General features: G+C 58.3%; 1 protein-coding gene across 5 annotated transcripts in view; it reads left to right on the top strand.

Moving 5' to 3' along the window:
• The window catches only part of PRDM16 (PR/SET domain 16), a 372,183-nt gene extending 355,268 nt beyond the window's left edge, over positions 1-16,915 (top strand). For 4 of the 5 annotated variants that reach the window (XM_055350077.2, XM_055349983.2, XM_055350023.2 and 1 more), the window contains exons 13-17: positions 6,465-6,634; positions 6,935-7,109; positions 11,702-11,938; positions 12,795-12,969; positions 14,411-16,915. In XM_055350077.2, coding sequence (XP_055206052.2) covers positions 6,465-6,634; positions 6,935-7,109; positions 11,702-11,938; positions 12,795-12,969; positions 14,411-14,545 — 892 coding nt within the window. In that variant the 3' untranslated portion in view covers positions 14,546-16,915. The remainder of the gene's footprint in view (positions 1-6,464; positions 6,635-6,934; positions 7,110-11,701; positions 11,939-12,794; positions 12,970-14,410) is intronic. The other variant, XM_055350059.2, reaches the window with a different exon arrangement.
• Positions 16,916-19,105: the final 2,190 nt, after the last annotated feature.

Genomic DNA, 19,105 nt, shown 5'->3' with positions numbered 1-19,105 from the left:
ACTTCTGGTGGGCCAGGGAGTGGGCCAAAGGCAGAGTGAGACTCCGTGCAAATGCGGGTCCCCACCCCCCACTTGGAGCCCACTGAGGGATTCCACGGGGTCCCAGGGACAGCCTGGATGGGAAGCGGTGCGTCTGCTTCCAGGATCCCCCCGTGCTCCTCTCACCTGAGGAGCCGGCTGGCACCTGCAGTGAAGCAGTCACACAGCTCATTGGGATGGGGGAGGCATTGAATTTGGGGCTCACAACAGCCTCCCAACAGGCTTGTCATCCCATTTCAAAGATGAGGGGCCCGAGGCTCAGAGATGCCCCGTGAATCACCGGGGTCAGTGCCTGGGAGTGGGCATTTTAAGCGAGAGCCCCAGACAATGGTAACTGGGAGGCGAATGGGGAAACGTTGGTTTTCTGCCAAGGCTGGTTTAGTGACACATGCAGGGTGTGTCTGTTCACAGAGGCCATTGGGGATAAAGAGTGTTTCACACGGCTTAAGTTGACAGCATAAGATTTCTGTCCTCTGGCCACACAGAGCTAGAGAGGCCACATGATAGTGCAGGCACTGGGGACTCAGTCTGTGTCTCCATCCCTGGGGAAGGAGACCAGCTGAGGCACCTGTACATGTCGTGGTCACTGACCCCCACTCTGAGACGGAGCAAGCATCCCCGGCTGCCCCAGGGCTGTGTCCCAACTCGCAGGGTAAATGACAGCTCATACCACTTACGGGTCATCTGTTCAGCGCTCACAGCCCTCCCCAACTCACAGGCCCCCCCTTACCCACCCTTCAAAAAATAGTGACTTACAACTTAACAAAGGCTAGCAGCAGAAAGATTTATTTGGTCTGGTCCCCTCCCAGAAAATGAGCTGTGTGTTTTTTCTGTAATGAGAGCCGACTTCTGGACAGCGTTGTGTGCTAAGAGCCCCTAGAGGGTCGGGGTGGTGTTTATAGAAGAATTTAATTATCATTGATTTCTTTTGCTCTCTCCAATCTGTGAGTTTCGACTTTGGTAACAATAATTGCTTTGCAAGTTTGTGTTGCAAATCCTGACTTTATCTGGCTCAAGGCAGGTCTGTGCCGAGGGGTTTGGAGCGTGTAGCTTTCCTTTTGATACCACTGGTGGTTTCTGGACTGGCTTTGATAATCAGAAGGATTTTAAATTGGAGGAGGGAAAGTGCCGGCCATCCCCAGAAGCCCGCCAAGAGGAGCTCAACCCCCCATGCCCGCCCCAGTGTGAGCCCCTTTCCGGTGCCAGCACCCACGTGTGTGCCCGCCGCATGTGCGTATGTGTGTGCCCTGGAGAGGTCGGGCTGACGCAGCCCCGCGCAAGCAGGAGGAAGCAGGCTTCTCATGGGTTGCCTGGAGTGATCGGGTAATCAAACCAGATGACATTGGAAGCCTCTTCCGTTTAAGTCCTTGCCTCAGATGACCTGAAATCGTTCAGAATGTGTTTCAAAGCCCTGAGGTAGGGAACGTAGAGCCTTTGGTGCACCAAATACGTTTCCTGGAGGTAACTTGGCCCCTAGCTTCTCCTGGCCTAGAGGTCTTTGAGTGAAGCGGGAAGGTGAGATTCAGTTAATGTCAGTCTTATTTCTTAAAAATAAAAGTTAAGCATATAGGCTTTGCGGGATTTGGGTTGGAGAAGCATGAAAATTGAACTGGGAATGGGGAGAGGGGCTGCTCCTTGGTCTTCGTCCTGACAGCCGGCCCGGGGGTCTCTCTGGGAGGCTGCCCAGTGGAGCCTGGAGTCACAGCCTGGATGCGAGCAGGGCTGCCCGGGACTCCTGCTGGGACCGAGATTCCCGCCTCAGGGCTGCTGACTCCCTGGTCTGCCGTGTGCTTCCGTCATCCCTCCAGGCTCCATCCTGCCTTCTGTGTGAAGCTGGAGCGTGCAAGGGAGGCACAGTTGTGCTTCCATCGGGGGCTGCATGCGGCCCGTGCATGTCCTTTCTTTTTTAGTTGTATTTTTACGGCTGGGTTTCAAAATCTCTTCTTTCTTCCTCTTCCCTCACTTTTACAGTCACCAAAAGCAGATCCCCCTGTAGTGGCTGCAGGAGACCCCACTGGATCCTAGGAAGGATGCCACTGCCCAGTGCTCAGGGGCTCAGGGGCCCTGGCCACCTCCCCCTGACCTGCCCATACTCTGTTGTTCCCCTGCCAATGGCTTCTCTGGGAGTGCAGCAGGCACGGTCACAGCAAGGTCCTCTCAAGGCCCTCCGCATTGCACCAGGGCCAGGCTACCCTGCACGCTCTCCTTCCTTTTGGAGCTCACGGGCGTGTTATTTTACGCAGTGAGACCATCAATTTCACTGGCCGCTTGTCAGCTTATTTACAACACACACCCCAGCTGCTCAGAGAACTCTGCTCCCTTGCAGCCCTGGGCTCACGGCTCCCCTAAATTTCAAATGGACTTCTCTGTCTGGGCCATTTATTTAGATTAGAAGCAAGAGAGGGCCACGTTCAGGGCTCTCTGCAACCAAATTGAACACACAGCCCTGTCCGTGGCTCTCCCTGGCCCCAGAGCTTCACACAAGGGACTTGCTCTCCAGTTTTATGAACAAGCTTCTTTTCCAATCCCATTTCTTACCTCGGATCCACAATTGCTAGGGTTTATGCAAGAGCCGTTAGGTGGAGTTTCTGCAAAAGTCTCTGCATTTCCAAAGAAACCAGGAACTGAATGAGCCGTGTTTGAGCACACATGCAGACAGACAGGCAGACACACAGGCAGTCGGACAGACAGGCAGACAGACAGGAAGACAGGCAGGCAAACAGGCAGGAAGACAGACAGACAGGCAGGCGGACAGGCAGGCGGACAGAAAGGAAGACAGACAGGCAGACAGGCAAACAGGCAGGAAGGCAGACAGACAGGTAGATGGACAGATGGATGGACAGACAGGCAGACAGACAGGCAGGGCGGACAGGCAGGAAGGAAGATAGACAGGCAGGTGGACAGACAGATGGACAGACAGACAGGCAGGCAGACAGGCAGACAGGCAGGGCAGACAGGCAGGAAGGCAGATAGATAGGTAGGCAGACAGACAGATGGACAGGCAGACAGACAGACAGGCAGGCAGACAGGCAGGAAGGCAGATAGATAGATAGGTAGGCAGACAGACAGATGGACAGACAGGCAGACAGACAGGCAGGGCAGACAGGCAAGAAGGCAGACAGACAGGCAGGTGGACAGACAGATGGACAGACAGGCAGGCAGACGGACAGGCAGACAGACAAGCAGATGGACAGGCAGGAAGGCAGATAGACAGACTGGCAAGCAGGCAGACTGGCAGGCAGACAATCAGGCAGGCAGACAGATTGGGCTGCCTCAACATGCCAGAGGGGCACATGGCCCCAGCTGGGTGGGAAGCCTCTGGCTGGGCAGAGCCTGAATGCTCAGACTGGCAGGTGCTTTGCATCCGGGCTGGAGATGCAGAGTCCAGTGTGTCCTTTCTCAGCAGTCAGTCAGCCTCAAAAGCATGGCGGTCCCAGGGCCGGGCACCACCATTCCAGTCTAAGGATGTATCAGGGTGGGGGATGTGAGAAAATGCATTGGAGGGTGTAAAATCCCTCCTTTCTGGGAGATTGTGTGGGACACGTCGGGTAGGGGGGCACCCAAGCATCTCCAACCCTGCTGCCAAAAGGGCTCCATCCTCGGCCTTATTCTTGTGTGAGTTCACAGGCCGAGTAAAACAAAACTGCAGCGCCGCCCAGGGCAGGCTTTGTGGATGGCCGGTCCAAGCCAGGGCGCTGCCTGTCACTGGGCTGTGGGAGGAGACGCTGGGACCCGGGTGCCCGGAGGCAGCTCAGCTGACCCGGCAGGAGCAGGGGCTCCCAGAGAAGCCCACAGGCCAGGCCCCTGGGGTCAGGAGCAGAGAGGGCTGAGGGTCACTTTGGGGAGCTCAGGGACTTCGGTCACCAATGCTTCTTTGCCTGTCTACTGTTGAAGAGGCCAGAGTGAGCCTGGCCTCCGGCAAAGGTTGGAAGGTTCGAGAATTGAGTGGATGAAGCCTTAGGGCAGCGCCAGGGAAGTTTGCTGGGACGAAGTGGGATGGGGAAATGCCTCAGCCAAGCGTGGGAGAGGAGGGCCCTTCTCCCAGGACTGCCTCCCGTTCTCTAGGGGACCCATTATCAGACTTGCTAGGTTTTACCAGGCAGCCTGGGGAGTTGGGGGAGACTCGCAGGCTCTGAGATTCCAAGGACAGTTTCTCACGGCCGCAGCCCCTGCACGTGGGGAATGCTGAGCTCCTGGGCCCGGCGGCAGCACCTGGAAGGTGTGGGACCGAAGCTTCCTGCCTTGGGGAGGCCCCTGCGGGTGTGTTGATGGCAGGTCAGACTCCCTCGCCAGGCTTTTGTGATAGCAAACACCAGCCCGGGCCCCTCCTGTACAGGGCAGCACCGTGCCGAGAAGGCCGAGCCACACAGCCCCTCCCGGTCTGAGAGGCCAGGACTCCCGAGTGTCGCCAGGCACGTCCCCATCCATGTGACAAGGGTATGCTGCACTGGAGCGGGCCACCGGCACCGGTCTGGGTGGGGTGGGGCCTCTCGGAGTCCTGTCCTCTGTGGGAACGAAGGCCACTGTGCTTAGAACAGACACACCCCCTTCGGGTGAACAAACCCTGCCCCATCCTGGTGCCTCCACAGAGGCTCCCACAGAGGCCCTGGCCTGGTCTCTGGCTGCTGCCAGGCCCCCCCGGCCAGGATCCTGCTGCAGTGGGTAGACTTTCTGTGTGCTGCGCCATGGACATCATGGAGCTTGCTTTGTTTTCAAAATATGAAAACGCATGATCATATAAACAGAATGTTCAAGTGCGTGTGTGCCTGTGGGATCAGATGAGCACCGCTGCGGGCGTTCTGATGACCAAGAACGCACACAAGTGTGCACACACAGGCATGGCACACGCGCACATGCCAAGCACCCACGTGCAACTGAAAACCATGCAGTCAGGGTTCCCTTCACCGTCGCCCAGCCCAGCCGGGTGCCTCTCAGTAAGCCAGTCCCGGCCCCCCGCCGGATGCCCCCCAGGGAGGAGGCTGTCTTCACAGAGGCAGCGCACGTGCATCTACAGAGCTCATGGGGTTCCTCCTTAGCTCGTCCCCAGCTCCCCCTCTTCGTTTCAGGCATGATTTTCTTGCTGCTCAATGCACGTGTTGCTCAGGCCCCCTAGCTCTCAGCCCCGCTCTCTAAAAATGGGAGAGAACAACCCTCCCTTTCCCTGCCTGCAGGGTCACCACGTGTGGCTGTGAAGGTCACTCCCAGCCCAAGGGCCCCACACTGAGGGGAACCCTCCACACGCAGCCCTCCTCGATCGCTCATTATGACGACTTTCCAGCCGCAAGGGGCCTTGCTCTGATAAACTCAGGGTGTTAGAGTCCTGCTCTGCCTGATGCCGTGGAGGCCAGATGGAGGAAGGGGGTCTCATCCCAACTTTCCCACGTGCACGGTGCAGGCTGGCAGCAGTCCTGCCCACTGTGGGGGAATAAAGATAAACCGAGCCCGGGAGCTGGCAGTGCCCAAAGGGGCCAGTGTGGTCTTTGTGTCCTTAATGGAGGAGGCAGCCAACAGGTAGCAACATCCAGGGCAGCCCCCAAGCTCTCCATGAATGGACTGGCAAACTGAGGCTCCAAGTGAGGTGGGGCCTGCCCAGGGGCCCCCAGCCACCTCGAGGGGTGGAGGAGGAAGGTCACAGGGAGCTGGTCTAGGAGCTGGTCTGTGGAGCCCCTCCAGCTGGAAAACTGGCCTTGCCGAGTGTCTTTCCATGGAGCAAGGCCGCCCTCTGGAGGCTGCAAGGAGCATGTCACCCTCCGGCTGCAGATCTGCGGGCCCCGCGGCTGGGGGCCAGGGAGACCCAGACAACAGAGGGCGGGAGACGCTGGAGGGTCGGGCGCACCGCCTGCCCAGGGGACACGGGGCACACTCCGGGGGGATCCACCACCCACAGAACAGTAGGAGGGTGAACCCCTGCTTGTTTTTTTTTTTTTTTTTTTTTTTTTTGAGACGGAGTCTCGCTCTGTCGCCCAGGCTGGAGTGTGGTGGCGCCATCTCGGCTCACTGCAAGCTCCGCCTCCCGGGTTCACGCCATTCTCCTGCCTCAGCCTCCCGAGTAGCTGGGACTACAGGCGCCCGCCACCACGACTGGCTGATTTTTTTGTATTTTTAGTAGAGACGGGGTTTCACCATGTCGGCCAGGATGGTCTAGATCTCCTGACCTCGTGATCCACCCGCCTTGGCCTCCCAAAGTGCTGTGATTATAGGCGTGAACCCCTGCTTCTTGAAGCCGGGGCTGTTTCTAGGGACAGCTTCCCCAGGACGCCTTTGGCTCTCCAGCTGGGAGATCCAGCAACCTCCGGGACACGGCGGGGCAAAGCTGTGCACGGGGCACGGGGCAGGGGCGCGGGCTCCCTTCCCCCCACCCTCTGTGGCCTGGCCTGCCATGCAGAGCCGGGGCCTGCGCTGAGGAGTTCGTGTGCCTCTTCCAGGTGTAAGTACTGCGACCGCTCCTTCAGCATCTCTTCCAACCTCCAGCGGCACGTCCGGAACATCCACAACAAGGAGAAGCCTTTCAAGTGCCACCTGTGCAACCGCTGCTTCGGGCAGCAGACCAACCTGGACCGGCACCTCAAGAAGCACGAGCACGAGAACGCACCAGGTGGGCCACGCGGGGTGGGGCAGCCCCCAGAGCACCCACACGGGCAGGCCCCACAGAGGGGGAGGGGGAACAGCAGGGGAGGGGGCGCCGGGCAGGGAAGAGGGCCACAGACTACCCCTCAGGAAGCCAACAGGCACCCCTCAAACCGTGGTCATTAAAGAGAAGCTCGTGCTCTCCGGTGTCCCTAAGAAACCTGCCTCCCTAACAGCACCCCAAGTGTGCCCTGTTCGCGGTTGGTTTGCCCCATGGAGGGAGGGGTTCAGCGAGAGGCCGCCCCCTGACGCTCCTGCCCCTCCGCAGTGAGCCAGCACCCCGGGGTCCTCACGAACCACCTGGGGACCAGCGCGTCCTCTCCCACCTCAGAGTCGGACAACCACGCACTTTTAGACGAGAAAGAAGACTCTTATTTCTCGGAAATCAGAAACTTTATTGCCAATAGTGAGATGAACCAAGCATCAACGCGAACAGAGAAATGGTAAGAAAACTATCTCGGGCTGGGGAAAGTCTGGACCTGGCCAACAGCCCTGCGTGGCCACCCTCAGAGGACATGCACCTCCACCCCAGCACCAGCCCCTAACACATCCAGATAGGCACAGTGGGGGCCTTACCACAGAGGGTGAGGCCCCTGGGCTCTGGGAACCTGGGGAAGCTGCGCTGTCTGCCTCAGTTCCTCCACCTGGAGAGTCATGAGAGTAAGCACCCCTGGGCTTATGACCTCACTGTTAACATATGTGTGTGCAAAACACTAGCCAGGTGACCGAGCCGGGCACAAGTTCAGCTGTGCCGCTGACACTCAAGGACATTTTTATTTAATCTGAGGCACTAAAGATTTCCAAACCAAAATGCTGCCCCTTTATACACACATGTACACACATACACATGTGTACACATGCACGCACACACATGCACACATAGGTATGCCCCGTGTACATGTACACATTCACATGCACATAGGCACACAGAGATGCACGTTTGTATACATGTGTATACATATGCCATTGATGAATCCTTACTTGTTCCTCACCTGGCCTTGCTCTGGGAGCGGCAGTTTAGGGGATCGTGCCTGGGGACAGGGCAGGACATGCCTGGGGACAGGGCTGTGTTCTGGGCATGGGCAGTCCAGGAACTGTGTGCCCTGCCCTTTGCGTGCAGGTGCCCAAATACGGGCATGCACGTGCACACATGCACACATGTGTACATAACATGTGCGTGCATAAACATGTCTGTCTAGATCTACACACACGCATATGCACACATGCAAGTACATGCACATGGACAGTGTATGCACATACACATGTGTGACGGACAGCCGTGTGCATACACGTAGAGACACATGTACACGCATGGGCGCACGTGCGTCTAGACACACAGCAGCAGAACGATGGTGGAATTCAGATCCAGGAATGTCGGCGCATGCTCTGTGCAACCTGTGATACCAGGGCTCCGTGGGCCTCACTTACTCTGGGGGAGCCTTCAGACACCCCAGCAGGGCTGCTTCCTTTGTGAAAGCTAACACTAGCCAGCTGGCAGAGGACCGAAGGTGTTCCAAACTCCAAGAGGCCTGAGGGGGTGATCCCCTGATTCTACAGAAGGGAAAACGAGGCCCACGGAAGTGGGGTGTCTTGCTCAGGCCCAGAATCTGGGGCCAGATCCCAAGCTTTTACCGCACTGGCCACGGGTGGCCTAAGTCTCTGTACCCGCAGGGCCCAGCTCACTCCCCACCACCGCCAGTAGGTGAAGAAGAATCCCCCTGAGACCCCAGCTCCCTCAGAGCCCATCCCCTCCTCCAGGGCAGGGCTGCGTCTTCCTGTCATTGCTTCTAGGAGAGTGGGGGTACCTGGGAAAGAGGCATCCAAGCAATAAACACAGGAGGCAGTTGGAGACTGGCTCTGGCAAAGCCACGTTCCAAATCTGTGCCCCTCCTAGGAAGGTGAGCTCACCTGTAGGGCCCTCAGCATCTTCATCCATCAGAGCCCAGAGCGGGCTCAGAGGAGGGGGCGGGGGGAGAAGCTGGCTCTGGGCCGTGGTCCCAAAAGCCTCACGTCCACCCCAGTGCAACCCCACCTACTCTGCAGGCCCCAGGCTGTCCCGGCATTCCCCAGTGGGCTCCAGGAACAATGGCCTGAAAGGAACTCTGCTCTGGCCACGCTGAGACAGCCGCATGGGAGCTGTTCGTGTTCCCTGCAGCTGCGTGTCAGACCCATGAGCGCCACAGGCCAGGCCTTACCTACGCCCCACAGCCCCGTCCCCAGGCACAATCCCCTAAACTGCAGCTCCCAGAGTAAGGCCAGGCGAGGAACAAGTGAGGATTCATCAATGGCATCCTTGCCGGGGTGGACCCAGGACCAGGAGCGTGTGTGGAGGCTGAACCACCTGGAGGACAGCAAGGCCCCCCTACCCCGAGCTAGGGTGCAGCCCGGCCGCACTGCAGGAGACCCACCAGGACCCCGAGCTAGGGTGCAGCCCGGCTGCACTGCAGGAGACCCACCAGGACCCCGAGCTAGGGTGCAGCCCGGCCGCACTGCAGGAGACCCACCAGGACAGAGGGCTGTCTCTAAGAGAAGGAGATGTGGCCGGGCCTCCCCCTCACCTTTGGCAAGGCCCACAGTGCCCTGCTTCTCACAGCCCTGGGGGTGGGGACGAGGGAGGCTCTCCACACCTCAGAACATACGGGCACAGCCGGCCTCAGACAGACTCAGGCTCAGGCCCTCGGAAGACCCGTCCTGCTGAGGCAAGGTCCCCAGGTCCAGCTGGCCTGGTCCTGAGAGCCCCTGCGTCACTGTCGAAAATGAGAACAGGGCAAGGTGGACATAGGCAGCCAGTCCCTGGGATGGCGGGAACGTTCCCTGGGCCTCCTGCAGAACCAGCTCCTGCCCTCCGCCGTCAGGAAGGATCCAGTTCTGTCAGGAGTCCTGGTCCTGCAGCCCCGTGAAGCCCTGAGTTGAATCATGTCCCTCAGCATTCCCAGGTGGAAGTCCCAGCCCCCAGTACCTCAGAATGGGACTCTCTTGGGAGATAAGGTCTTTAAGGAGGAATTAAGCAGAGGCCACACTGGGTAGAGTGGGCCCCAATCCAGCGGCACTGATGGCATTTTAAAAGGGGCACTTAGAGAAAATCACGCAGGGGAGAAGGCCAAGGGAAAATGGAGACAGAGGTCAGGGTGATGCGCCTCCCAGCCAAGGGTCACCTAAGAGGGACAAAGGTCACCAAGGATGGCCAAGGAGGGCCAAGGGTCACATAGGAGGGCCGAAGAATGCCAAGGTTTGCCAAGGATGGCCAAAGAGGGCCGGCAGCAGCGGGAGCTGGAGAGAGACCAGGGACAGATTCTCCCCCAGAGTCTCGGAAGGAACCCGGCCTGCCCTCGCCTGGATCTTGGACTTCTGGCCTCAGAGCTGTGAAAGCATCCACAGCTGTTGCTTCAGGCCCCCATTCTGTGGGGCTTGGTTTGGTCAGCTCTGGGAAACTGACTGTCCATGTTGGAGCCAAACCAGCCGCTGGGCCCTATTCTGTGTCCGTGCTGGATGCTCCGCTCCCCAACACTAAAAAGCAAATACTCTGTGCATGGGGGGTGTGCAGCAGACATAAAGAGGGCAAAGTCCCTGCCCCCAGCTGGTGGGAAGCCCATGCAAACCCACGTGGGACCACCAGATGAGATCTCACAGCACATGCCTATGTGATGAGCCTGGGCTCTCACCCTGCGCCATCTCATCCCGTCCTCAGAGTGGACAGGGAGGGGTATGTCCTCGGGTCATCAAGAGGGCACAGGCCCCAAAGACAGAACCTCACCCGAGGGCACCTCACCAACAACCAGGGTGAGAACCAGGACCCGGATCCCAGCAGCTCCGTGGCTGAGGAGATGGGTGTGTGTACAGGACGCTCTTGGCCCCCAACACAGGCGACCAGGACCGAGGAACTGTCCTCAAGCCCTGAAACCTGGTGAGGTTCTGTCCGTCCTGGAAGGCAGAAAGACAAGAGATAGAGACGTGGCCCATCTGTGGAGAGCCAGGAGATTGTGGCCCCCCCAAGCCCAGTTCCCGTGCACACAGGCGAGTCCGAGACACGGAGGTCGGTCGCTGTGAGACGCTGTCACTTTCTTGCTTGGATGCCAAGAGCAGGACCCCTGCATCTCACCCACACCGTGGATACCTCCCAGGGCAGCGGGAGGCAGTGCCCCCGGGTGGAGTGAGGACAAGGAAGAGTGGCCCTGGGGCTCTGGGCATGGGCAGTCCAGAAACTGCGTGCCCTGCCCTTTGCTTGGGCCCCTCTACCAGCATGTCCAGCATGTGCCCGGGGGCCCTCAGCTCCCCTGGGGCCCAGTCCACCCAAGACACAGCTCTTGGTCGTGAACATGAAGATGAGCCAAACTCTAGTGGCTCTTCCTGAAAGAAATGAGAATGCCCAGCCACGCCCATGCACGCTTTGTTCTTTTTTATTTAATACTGAGGAACCGGAGTGGAGGGGTCCTGCCGGGCTGCAGTGACCCTGAGGGAAGTCAGGAGAGCCCTGGGCTGCAGAAGAGTCCCCCACAGGCTCCGAAGCAAGCTTGTCCTGGTGCATTCAGACTGCTCACAGCAGGCTTTGGGCCCTCACTCTCCAGATCCCAGAGAGCCCTCCAGGGCTCCCGGCTCTCGGGCCAGTGCCCATGTCCTCAAGTTGTCAGCCTGAATTCCTTCCTCCCGAAGTCTGCCCTGAGGGTGCCCCTCGTGCACTGCCCAACCCCCGTGCCAGTGCAGGGCCAGCTTCCCCACAGGACTGCCCACTGCTTCCACCCCAACACCGCCCCGGCCCTGGTGTCCTCCCAGCCATAGCAGCTTGCTGCTGGGCCTTGCCCCGCCCCCACCGCCCCGAGCACTTGTCCTCCTCTCCCGGGATCACCCCCAGGCCTCCTTGCCTCTCACTCTGCAGAGTCAGTGGCTGGGCCCAGGGACCCGCGGGAGCTCCCTCAGGAAGGGGGCTGAGTGTTGTCGGGGGAGGCAGTGGGGGCAGAGCCGAGTCACCAGCCTTTGGGGGTCCATGGGAAGGACAGAGACACCCAAACTCGGTCAATCTCCTCCTGCATCATTTCAGGGCAGACATGCAGATCGTGGACGGCAGTGCCCAGTGTCCAGGCCTAGCCAGTGAGAAGCAGGAGGACGTGGAGGAGGAGGACGACGATGACCTGGAGGAGGACGATGAGGACAGCCTGGCCGGGAAGTCGCAGGATGACACTGTGTCCCCCACACCCGAGCCCCAGGCCGCCTACGAGGATGAGGAGGATGAGGAGCCAGCCGCCTCCCTGGCCGTGGGCTTTGACCACACCCGAAGGTGGGGGCAGCTGTGTGCTCCAGGACGGGGCAGGGAGGGAACGTGGGCGTCCATCACGAGGGGGACCTCCCTCTTCAGCCACTCGTGAGCCCATCCCTGGCTCAGCCCCTACTCCAGCACAGCCACCTCAGGGCCTCCACACACAGGCCAGGGCAAGGCTGGGCCAGGGGCAACAGGGTCAGGGGCCCTTAGCCCCTCACCCACCCCCAGGGGCCCTGGAGGCTGGAAGCAGAGTGTGGAGGGGAAGGCATTTCCCTGCACTGAGCAGACATGGAGGCCCCCGGCCCTGCAGCAGAGCTGCCTGTCAACCTGGGACAGCGCGTGCAGCCCCTAGAGGGCCGTGGGCACACAGGGGCCAAGCACCCACCATTCTGTGCCGGCCAGAGCCACTTCCCCACGTCCTCAGTGTTCGCCACCAATATCGGGCCTGGGCGACACTGCCAGCATTCCCAGATGCCCCTGGGGAGGCCCTTCAGAGGTGGCATTTCCTCTCCAGCCTGGATGCTGCCCCTGAGTCCTGGGAGAGGGAGCCCCGGGCCTCTCTGAGCTGCGTGGGGTCTTAGAGAATTGAAGCCTTCTTCTCCACCCTCCACTCGCAAGACCTGAGCCCCCTGCCTGCCGCCTGATGCGTGTGCACGCACTCACCCCCTCCCTGACCTCTGTCCGTCACTCTCCTGCATCCGTGTGCCTTCCCGTCCAGGTGTCTGTGTGTTCGTGTGTCTGTCTCCCTGTGCATGTGGCTGGCAGAGATGCAGCGGCGTGCATGCAGGCCCGGAGCTGGGCTTGCAGCATCAGAGAGGCGGCCAAGGCCAGGCTGCTAACAGCAGGCCCTCCCTCTCCCCGGTCATTGGTGCAGGTGTGCTGAGGACCACGAAGGCGGTCTGTTAGCTTTGGAGCCGATGCCGACTTTTGGGAAGGGGCTGGACCTCCGCAGAGCAGCTGAGGAAGCATTTGAAGTTAAAGATGTGCTTAATTCCACCTTAGATTCTGAGGCTTTAAAACATACACTGTGCAGGCAGGCTAAGAACCAGGTAGGTACCCGCCAGAGCCCCTCCCCCGCCCCACCTGGCCTCCTCAGCCAGAGGACAGCCAGCACTCCTCTCCCGCCATGGCCCTCCTAGGCCTGAGGAAGCTCTGGTCACCCAAACGCCCCCACGCTGCATCCTCCAGAGAGGCCCCAGCGACCACCGCCCTCCCGCAAGCTGGGGCGCAGCAGGGAGGGGCTGAGAGCCGATGACCCTGGCAGGACCCTCATGAGGGAGCTCACTCATGGACACGGGCAGCTCACCTTCCTGTGGTCCTCAGTGGGAAAGGTCTGTGAGCAGGTTTCTGGCCCGCCCAGCCGCCTTCGTCTCCCTCCCTCTCTGATCTGGGCCCCAGTGGCCTGCAGCCCGGGCTTTTCCCAGGGGAAGAGCTGTCCAGCCGGGCAGTCTCTGCTTCCCAGCTGGAGCTATGAGGTCAGCGAGGGTGCCAGGGTTTTGGCCCCAGGCGCTTCTCGGCTTTTCTCCTTAGGGTAGGTGGCCCCAGGGCCCTGCTCCCCCATTTCTCTCCAGTCTGTAGGGACTCGGGGTCTCATTCAGCACTCTACAGCCCTCCCAGAGGGAACAGGCCCGCCCCAGGTCTCAGCAAAAGCCGTCTGCGTGTCTGTCTTTGTCTTTTTACTAATTCTGTCTGGAGTGCTAACTCGGGTAGGACAGTGCTGGGCTTCCCCACCTTCCCTGCCCTTAACCCACACACGACGCTCCCCAGGTCCCATCCCCACCTGCCCTGTGCTGGGGGCAGAAGGATGTCCCATGAACTAACGCCTGGAAACACATCTGTACTTCCTAAGAATCCCATCGGCCCAGAAGCGCTGCACATCCCTGTCCCAGAGGCAGCTCTTTGGTGTCCCCACGGTCACCAAAACAGACATCCCCTGGCAGGGGTGGCTCTTGTTGACCCCCAGTTCCCAGGGCCCTCCCAGACCAGACACGTGTCTGTAGTTTCTGCTGATCACCAGGTGGAGAAAACAGGGGGAAGGGGTGGGAAGGAGAGGAGGCTTCGAGGGGGAGCACCCCAAAGCAGCCAAGGGAGCTGGTGTGCACAGGAGGCTCCGCACCAGCACCCCAACGTCCTGGCGTCACTCGGAGCAGGGGGCGGCCCTCCTCCCTCCCGCTGTCACGCCTGCTCATGTCTTCCTCTTCCCGGCTGCGGGGAGAATCCGGGTCTCTCCGTCCCTTTTGTTCCTTCTGCCCCCTGTGGCCCAGGGCAAGGCTGAGCCAGGCCAGGGCCACGGGAGGCTGGGAACGGACGAGGCTTGTCCCTGCTGGCCGGGGATGGCCTGTCCTGCCCACGCGCTCACCTGCCTGTCCATCTGCTGCCTGTCTGGGATGGCCCGCCCTGCACCCGCGCTCACCTGCCTGTCTGGGATGGCCCGCCCTGCCCACACGCTCACCTGCCTGTCCTGTGTGTGTGTCATCCCCTCCCCGCCAGGCATATGCAATGATGCTGTCCCTTTCCGAAGACGCTCCTCTCCACACCCCCTCCCAGGGTTCTCTGGACGCTTGGTTGAAGGTCACCGGAGCCACGTCGGAGTCTGGAGCATTTCACCCCATCAACCACCTCTGACGGGCTGGGCAGCCGGGGGCCGGTGGCCAGAGCGAGGGCACCAGCCACGGAGGACGGAGGCGGGCGGGGCCCCAGAGAACCCTGTCCCTGCGTGTGGCCACTCCTCAGCATCCTCCCCACCCACCATGGTTCATTCCGACTTTTCCAATGGAAATTCAGATCCTGAAAGTCCCTAAAGCAGTCGTAGAGTCTCACCATCTCCAAGGATTGGTCTTGAGAACACTGTTCAGTGACGGCCATGCAGGTGGCCGTCCAAAGACAGCCAACGGAGCTGCCTAGCAGAATCAGCCAGTGGGCAGGTGGACGCTCTGCTGAGACAGAAGCTGGTGGCCACTGCCGGGTGCCTGCGTGGGGTCGTGGAAGGGAATGGATAGACGGGTGTGCTCAAAAGAGAGAGATCACTCAAATGATTTTTATAATGAAATGACAAGAATAACCCTTTTGGTAACCGTATTGACTACAGAGTCTATTTAAGCATGTGGTTTTAAAAATAGACAGTATTTTTTAAAAATCAAAAAATGACTTGCAAATTGTTTTTTAAAAGTAATTTTGCATTGCTTTGAAATTTGAGCTCATTTGCAAACCCGAGTCTGCCTGGGAACCCGCACTGTGCCTGGGTGTGTTCTTTATACTGTAGATAATGGAGAAATTTTCTATCTCTGTCCCTATTTGTATAAGCCAAGGTGACGCTGGATGCCCCGAGGCAGAACAAGAGGTGCAGGGCCACACCCGTGAACCATGCAGACGGCCGAAAAAGTCTTAGGCAGGGCGCCCTGGGCTGCAGGCCTGCCGAGGCTGGGGTGGGAAGTGTGCCTGCCCTCGTGTGACATGGAATTGGTGTCAGGGCCGCCACGTGGCCTTCAGAGGAATCCACAGGTCCCCACCCAAGATCCCTCAATTATATGGGGAAGTCGAGGGCCCATGGCTTGGGTCCGCCATGCAGAGATGTGGCCGGGCACCCATCTTCCTTCCCTCCTCTGTCCCTGCCTTGGCCACCCCACGCGGGAACCCAGCACCATCTTCTGAAGGCAGGGCCTTGGCCACGTCCTGGGTCTCCCACCTCCCACCTGACCCCAGCGGCTCCGGTGTCCTCCACGTGGCTGCCCTGGGGAGCAATCCCAGCAGATCGCTCCAGGCCACCAAGCCGCACCTGTGCCTGAGACTCCGGATGGACGACACAGTCGCCACGTCGCTCTTCCTGCGGGTTCTTGGCGAGACACACCTTGAGAACAGAAGGGCGTCGGGGGAACCTGCCGCAAGGAGCAGAGACAGCACAGCCCCCGGGGCCCAGCCGCCTCCCTCTCTTGGGACGCAACTTCTTCCCCACTCGGATGGGCTTTAAATTATTCCCATAGGGGCCAATTTCAAATAATAATTTTTTTCCCTGATGGAATTTACCTTAATCTGTATATAACTTGTAATTTTTTCTAATTCATTTCTTTTCTTATTTTATTTCCTCCTTAACAGTATTTTTGGCATTAGACATTCTTATTGTGAAGAAATAATGTTAATATAAGTATCTGGTGAAGGACCAAAACCGTGTAATAAGGTTGTGTGTCGTGTGGGAGTGGGGCGATTTTTTATGTGCCAAATACCCCCGTCCCCCCCATGAATCCTGCTGTCCCTGCTGCCGTTTACCAGACAATCATATGTTTTTGTTAAATTTGCGTTTCAGTTACATTTGCATTTAAGACAAGTGTTCTATTTATTTCTTGTATTGTTTGGAAGAAAAAATGATGATAGTGTCCCAACAAGAAGAGGAAAAAAATGCCCAAGTTGCCCTTAAAAAAAAAAAGAGCGTAAATACAAACAGGAGTGGTGCAAGCCGCCTTGGTGTGGGTTTGTGTCACGCGTGGACATCTCCTCAGGCTTTGTGTCACGCGTGGACATCTCAGGCTGTCCCCAGCGGTGACGGGAGGTGTCCTGGCTGCTCCAGGACAAAAGACAATCGTCTCTGTGGGTGCCAGGCGGTCCGGGCTTGCACTGAAGACTTGCCACGGGGAGGTTCCTGCAGGAGGCTCAACCCGACGGATCACAGTGAAAGGGATTCCTCCCACGCCAGATCTGCACAACGAGGCAAGGCAGGACCCACCTGTGCGTGCGCTGGGGCCATGGGGTGGCCCCCCTGGGGCAGCGGGGGAGCTGCCTGCAGAAGAGCCAGCCGGCGTGTCGGGAAGGATCCAGGATCTGCAAACACAACCGCTCAGGCCTTCCCACGCGTTTCCAAAACATCCCCTGGGTCAGACCCACCAGGTACCCCGTAGGAATTTCCAGTTTCCCTTGATCTAGATGGGATTCTTGTAAAAACTCAACCTCAGACATAAACACCCCATTTCTGTAAACCCAAATTATATGGTTTCTTCTGCGAAAGAGTAAGGTGTGTGCTTTTTTTTTTTGCAATATGGCCCCGTCTCTCTGAAGTGGGACATTCGGACGGATGGAGCCCTCAGCGTGTCTTTTCAGCAGGAGCAGAACCGATGAGGGCCGCCCTTACCGTTGCTCTCCGGATCCCCCAGTCCCATCCCGCCGTTTTCGGCTGTCTTCCTAACCGTCCTGTCTTCTCTTGACGCTCTTTCCTTCCACCTTTCCCAAGAGTCCTGGTTGCACGTTTTAAGTCATATATTTTTGTCCCCCTGAAAATGATGGCAAGCCCAGTTTCTCCTGAGCATTCAGCCCCCCAGGCCCCAGCACTTGGCGTTTTCAGGAGGCCCTGTTCTTAGAGCCCCTGACAAAGGCAGCACTTATTTCCTGGGCTGGTGCGCCCCAAAACACGGCCCCGACACTTAGCGTGGCCCCAGGCCCCAGCGAGCCTCGCCCTCCCAGTTTTGCTCTGCCCAGCAGTGTTGGTGCCCAGAGATGACAAGGGCCAGGGAGCCTGGCCCGGCTGTGAGAATTCAGAGATTCTGGCCTCCAGCTGTCACCACACCGTAACGGGGACCATGTAACTGTGCAGCATGGACAGGGATGCAACGGGGCAGCTGGCTGTGTCCATGGCCAGGTGGCCAGGGTCAGGGCTGCAAGCCAGGGGTCCAGGGCCCTTCCGTTCAGCCCAAATGCTGCCCCAATGCTAACTCCTTGGATTGTCAACCACCATCCCCCAAATGGAAATTCCGAAGGAGGCCTCCTCGCGCCTGCCCTCCGCTGCTCCTCAGACCCCAGCCCCCAGCGAGCCGACGTCCCCACCCGTTCCTGCTCTCATCCCCAGGTTGGGCACGTGGGGTTTCTCCTCTGTGGGCCTGGCAGACCCTTCATGAGTGGGACCCAAGATATCACTGACTTCAACCCAGAGGATCGAGCCCCTGCACCCTGCCTGGGGCCCTGGGGTGTGGAGCAGTGGCTGGGGTGGGCGTGGTGTGGCCTGAGAGACTGCCCAGCTGGAGAGGCCTTCCTTTACAAGGCCACGCATGCAGCTGTCCCATCCAGACCCCTACTGGCCAAGACCTCCACGTCCCCAGAGTCCAGCCCTGGAAATTCCAAGGGCCCTGGCTTCCTCTGCCTTCCCAACTTCCCCATGAGCGTCTGCAAAACACTTGCCTGAATACATATCACGTATTTTAGACTCGAAGCCTCGAAGCACTGGATTGTGGTCCCCTGCCCCCTCTGTCCCGTCCCTCTGCCCAAGTGACTGAAACCTACTGAGCTATATTCACTGTGCTGTCCTAGGGGGAGGGAGAGCAGAGCTCGCCCCTGCACTGCAGCCTTGGGGGGGAGGGCAAGGCTCTCCTCCCAGCCGGGGACGCCAGGACATAGCTGCTCCTGGTCAGTGGAGGTCAGCCGGGTATCAAAAGCCATGAAACTGTGTCTCTGTAGCAATGAGTGATACTGTGACAAAACCATCCTTGCATTCTTCCTAGAAGAGTTCCTCTGCTCCTTCCATTCCAATTTTGTGTTTGTTTTGTTCTTTTCTGTCACTGATCCGTATTACCACTTTTGGAAAATAAATAAATAAATAAATAAAAGGCAGCTTGAGTTTCCAAACGTGCGATTCACTTGTGAACAAAAGTCATTCTAACAATTGCCTTCAGCGTCACGTGCATTGCCACTGCGCTTTCGGCACAAGGGATGCTGAGCCCTGGTGTCAGAGTCGTAATTTAAAGCTTGTGTGTATATGGACTTTGTCCCTTAAGGTCGATATAAAGAATCCTCGCAGAATCACAGACCTGTGCCGCCCGCCACCTTCTGCCATTGTTACATTACAGATTTGGTTTCGTTTCGTTTCGTTTTGTTTTTTCTTTTAGAACTGTATAGTATTGAAAAAGAAATCAAATGTAAATGTCTGGTTTTCATATAATGTTTAAAAAGACCATTGAGAAGGAGGCTGGCGCTCGCCCCATGTCCCCCTTGATTGTAAATTGCTTCTGTTCTGTTTATAAGTAAACTGTGCATGACTCCTGCTTAGCGGTCATTATCGTGTCTGTTGGTGAAATTTTTATTAAAAGGAAAATTCTGTAGATGCACTTATTGAATATGTGATTAGGATCTACGTCTGAGACTAGGAGTCCTGAACTGCTGACGCGAAAGAGGCGCAGTTCCCAATTAATACGGAAATCGCTGTGGGAG

Source organism: Gorilla gorilla, chromosome 1 (assembly GCF_029281585.2).
Source record: "Gorilla gorilla gorilla isolate KB3781 chromosome 1, NHGRI_mGorGor1-v2.1_pri, whole genome shotgun sequence".
NCBI lineage: Eukaryota > Metazoa > Chordata > Mammalia > Primates > Hominidae > Gorilla > Gorilla gorilla.
The sequence above is the reverse complement of the archived record's forward strand: the minus strand, read 5'-3'. Positions and strand labels throughout refer to the sequence as shown.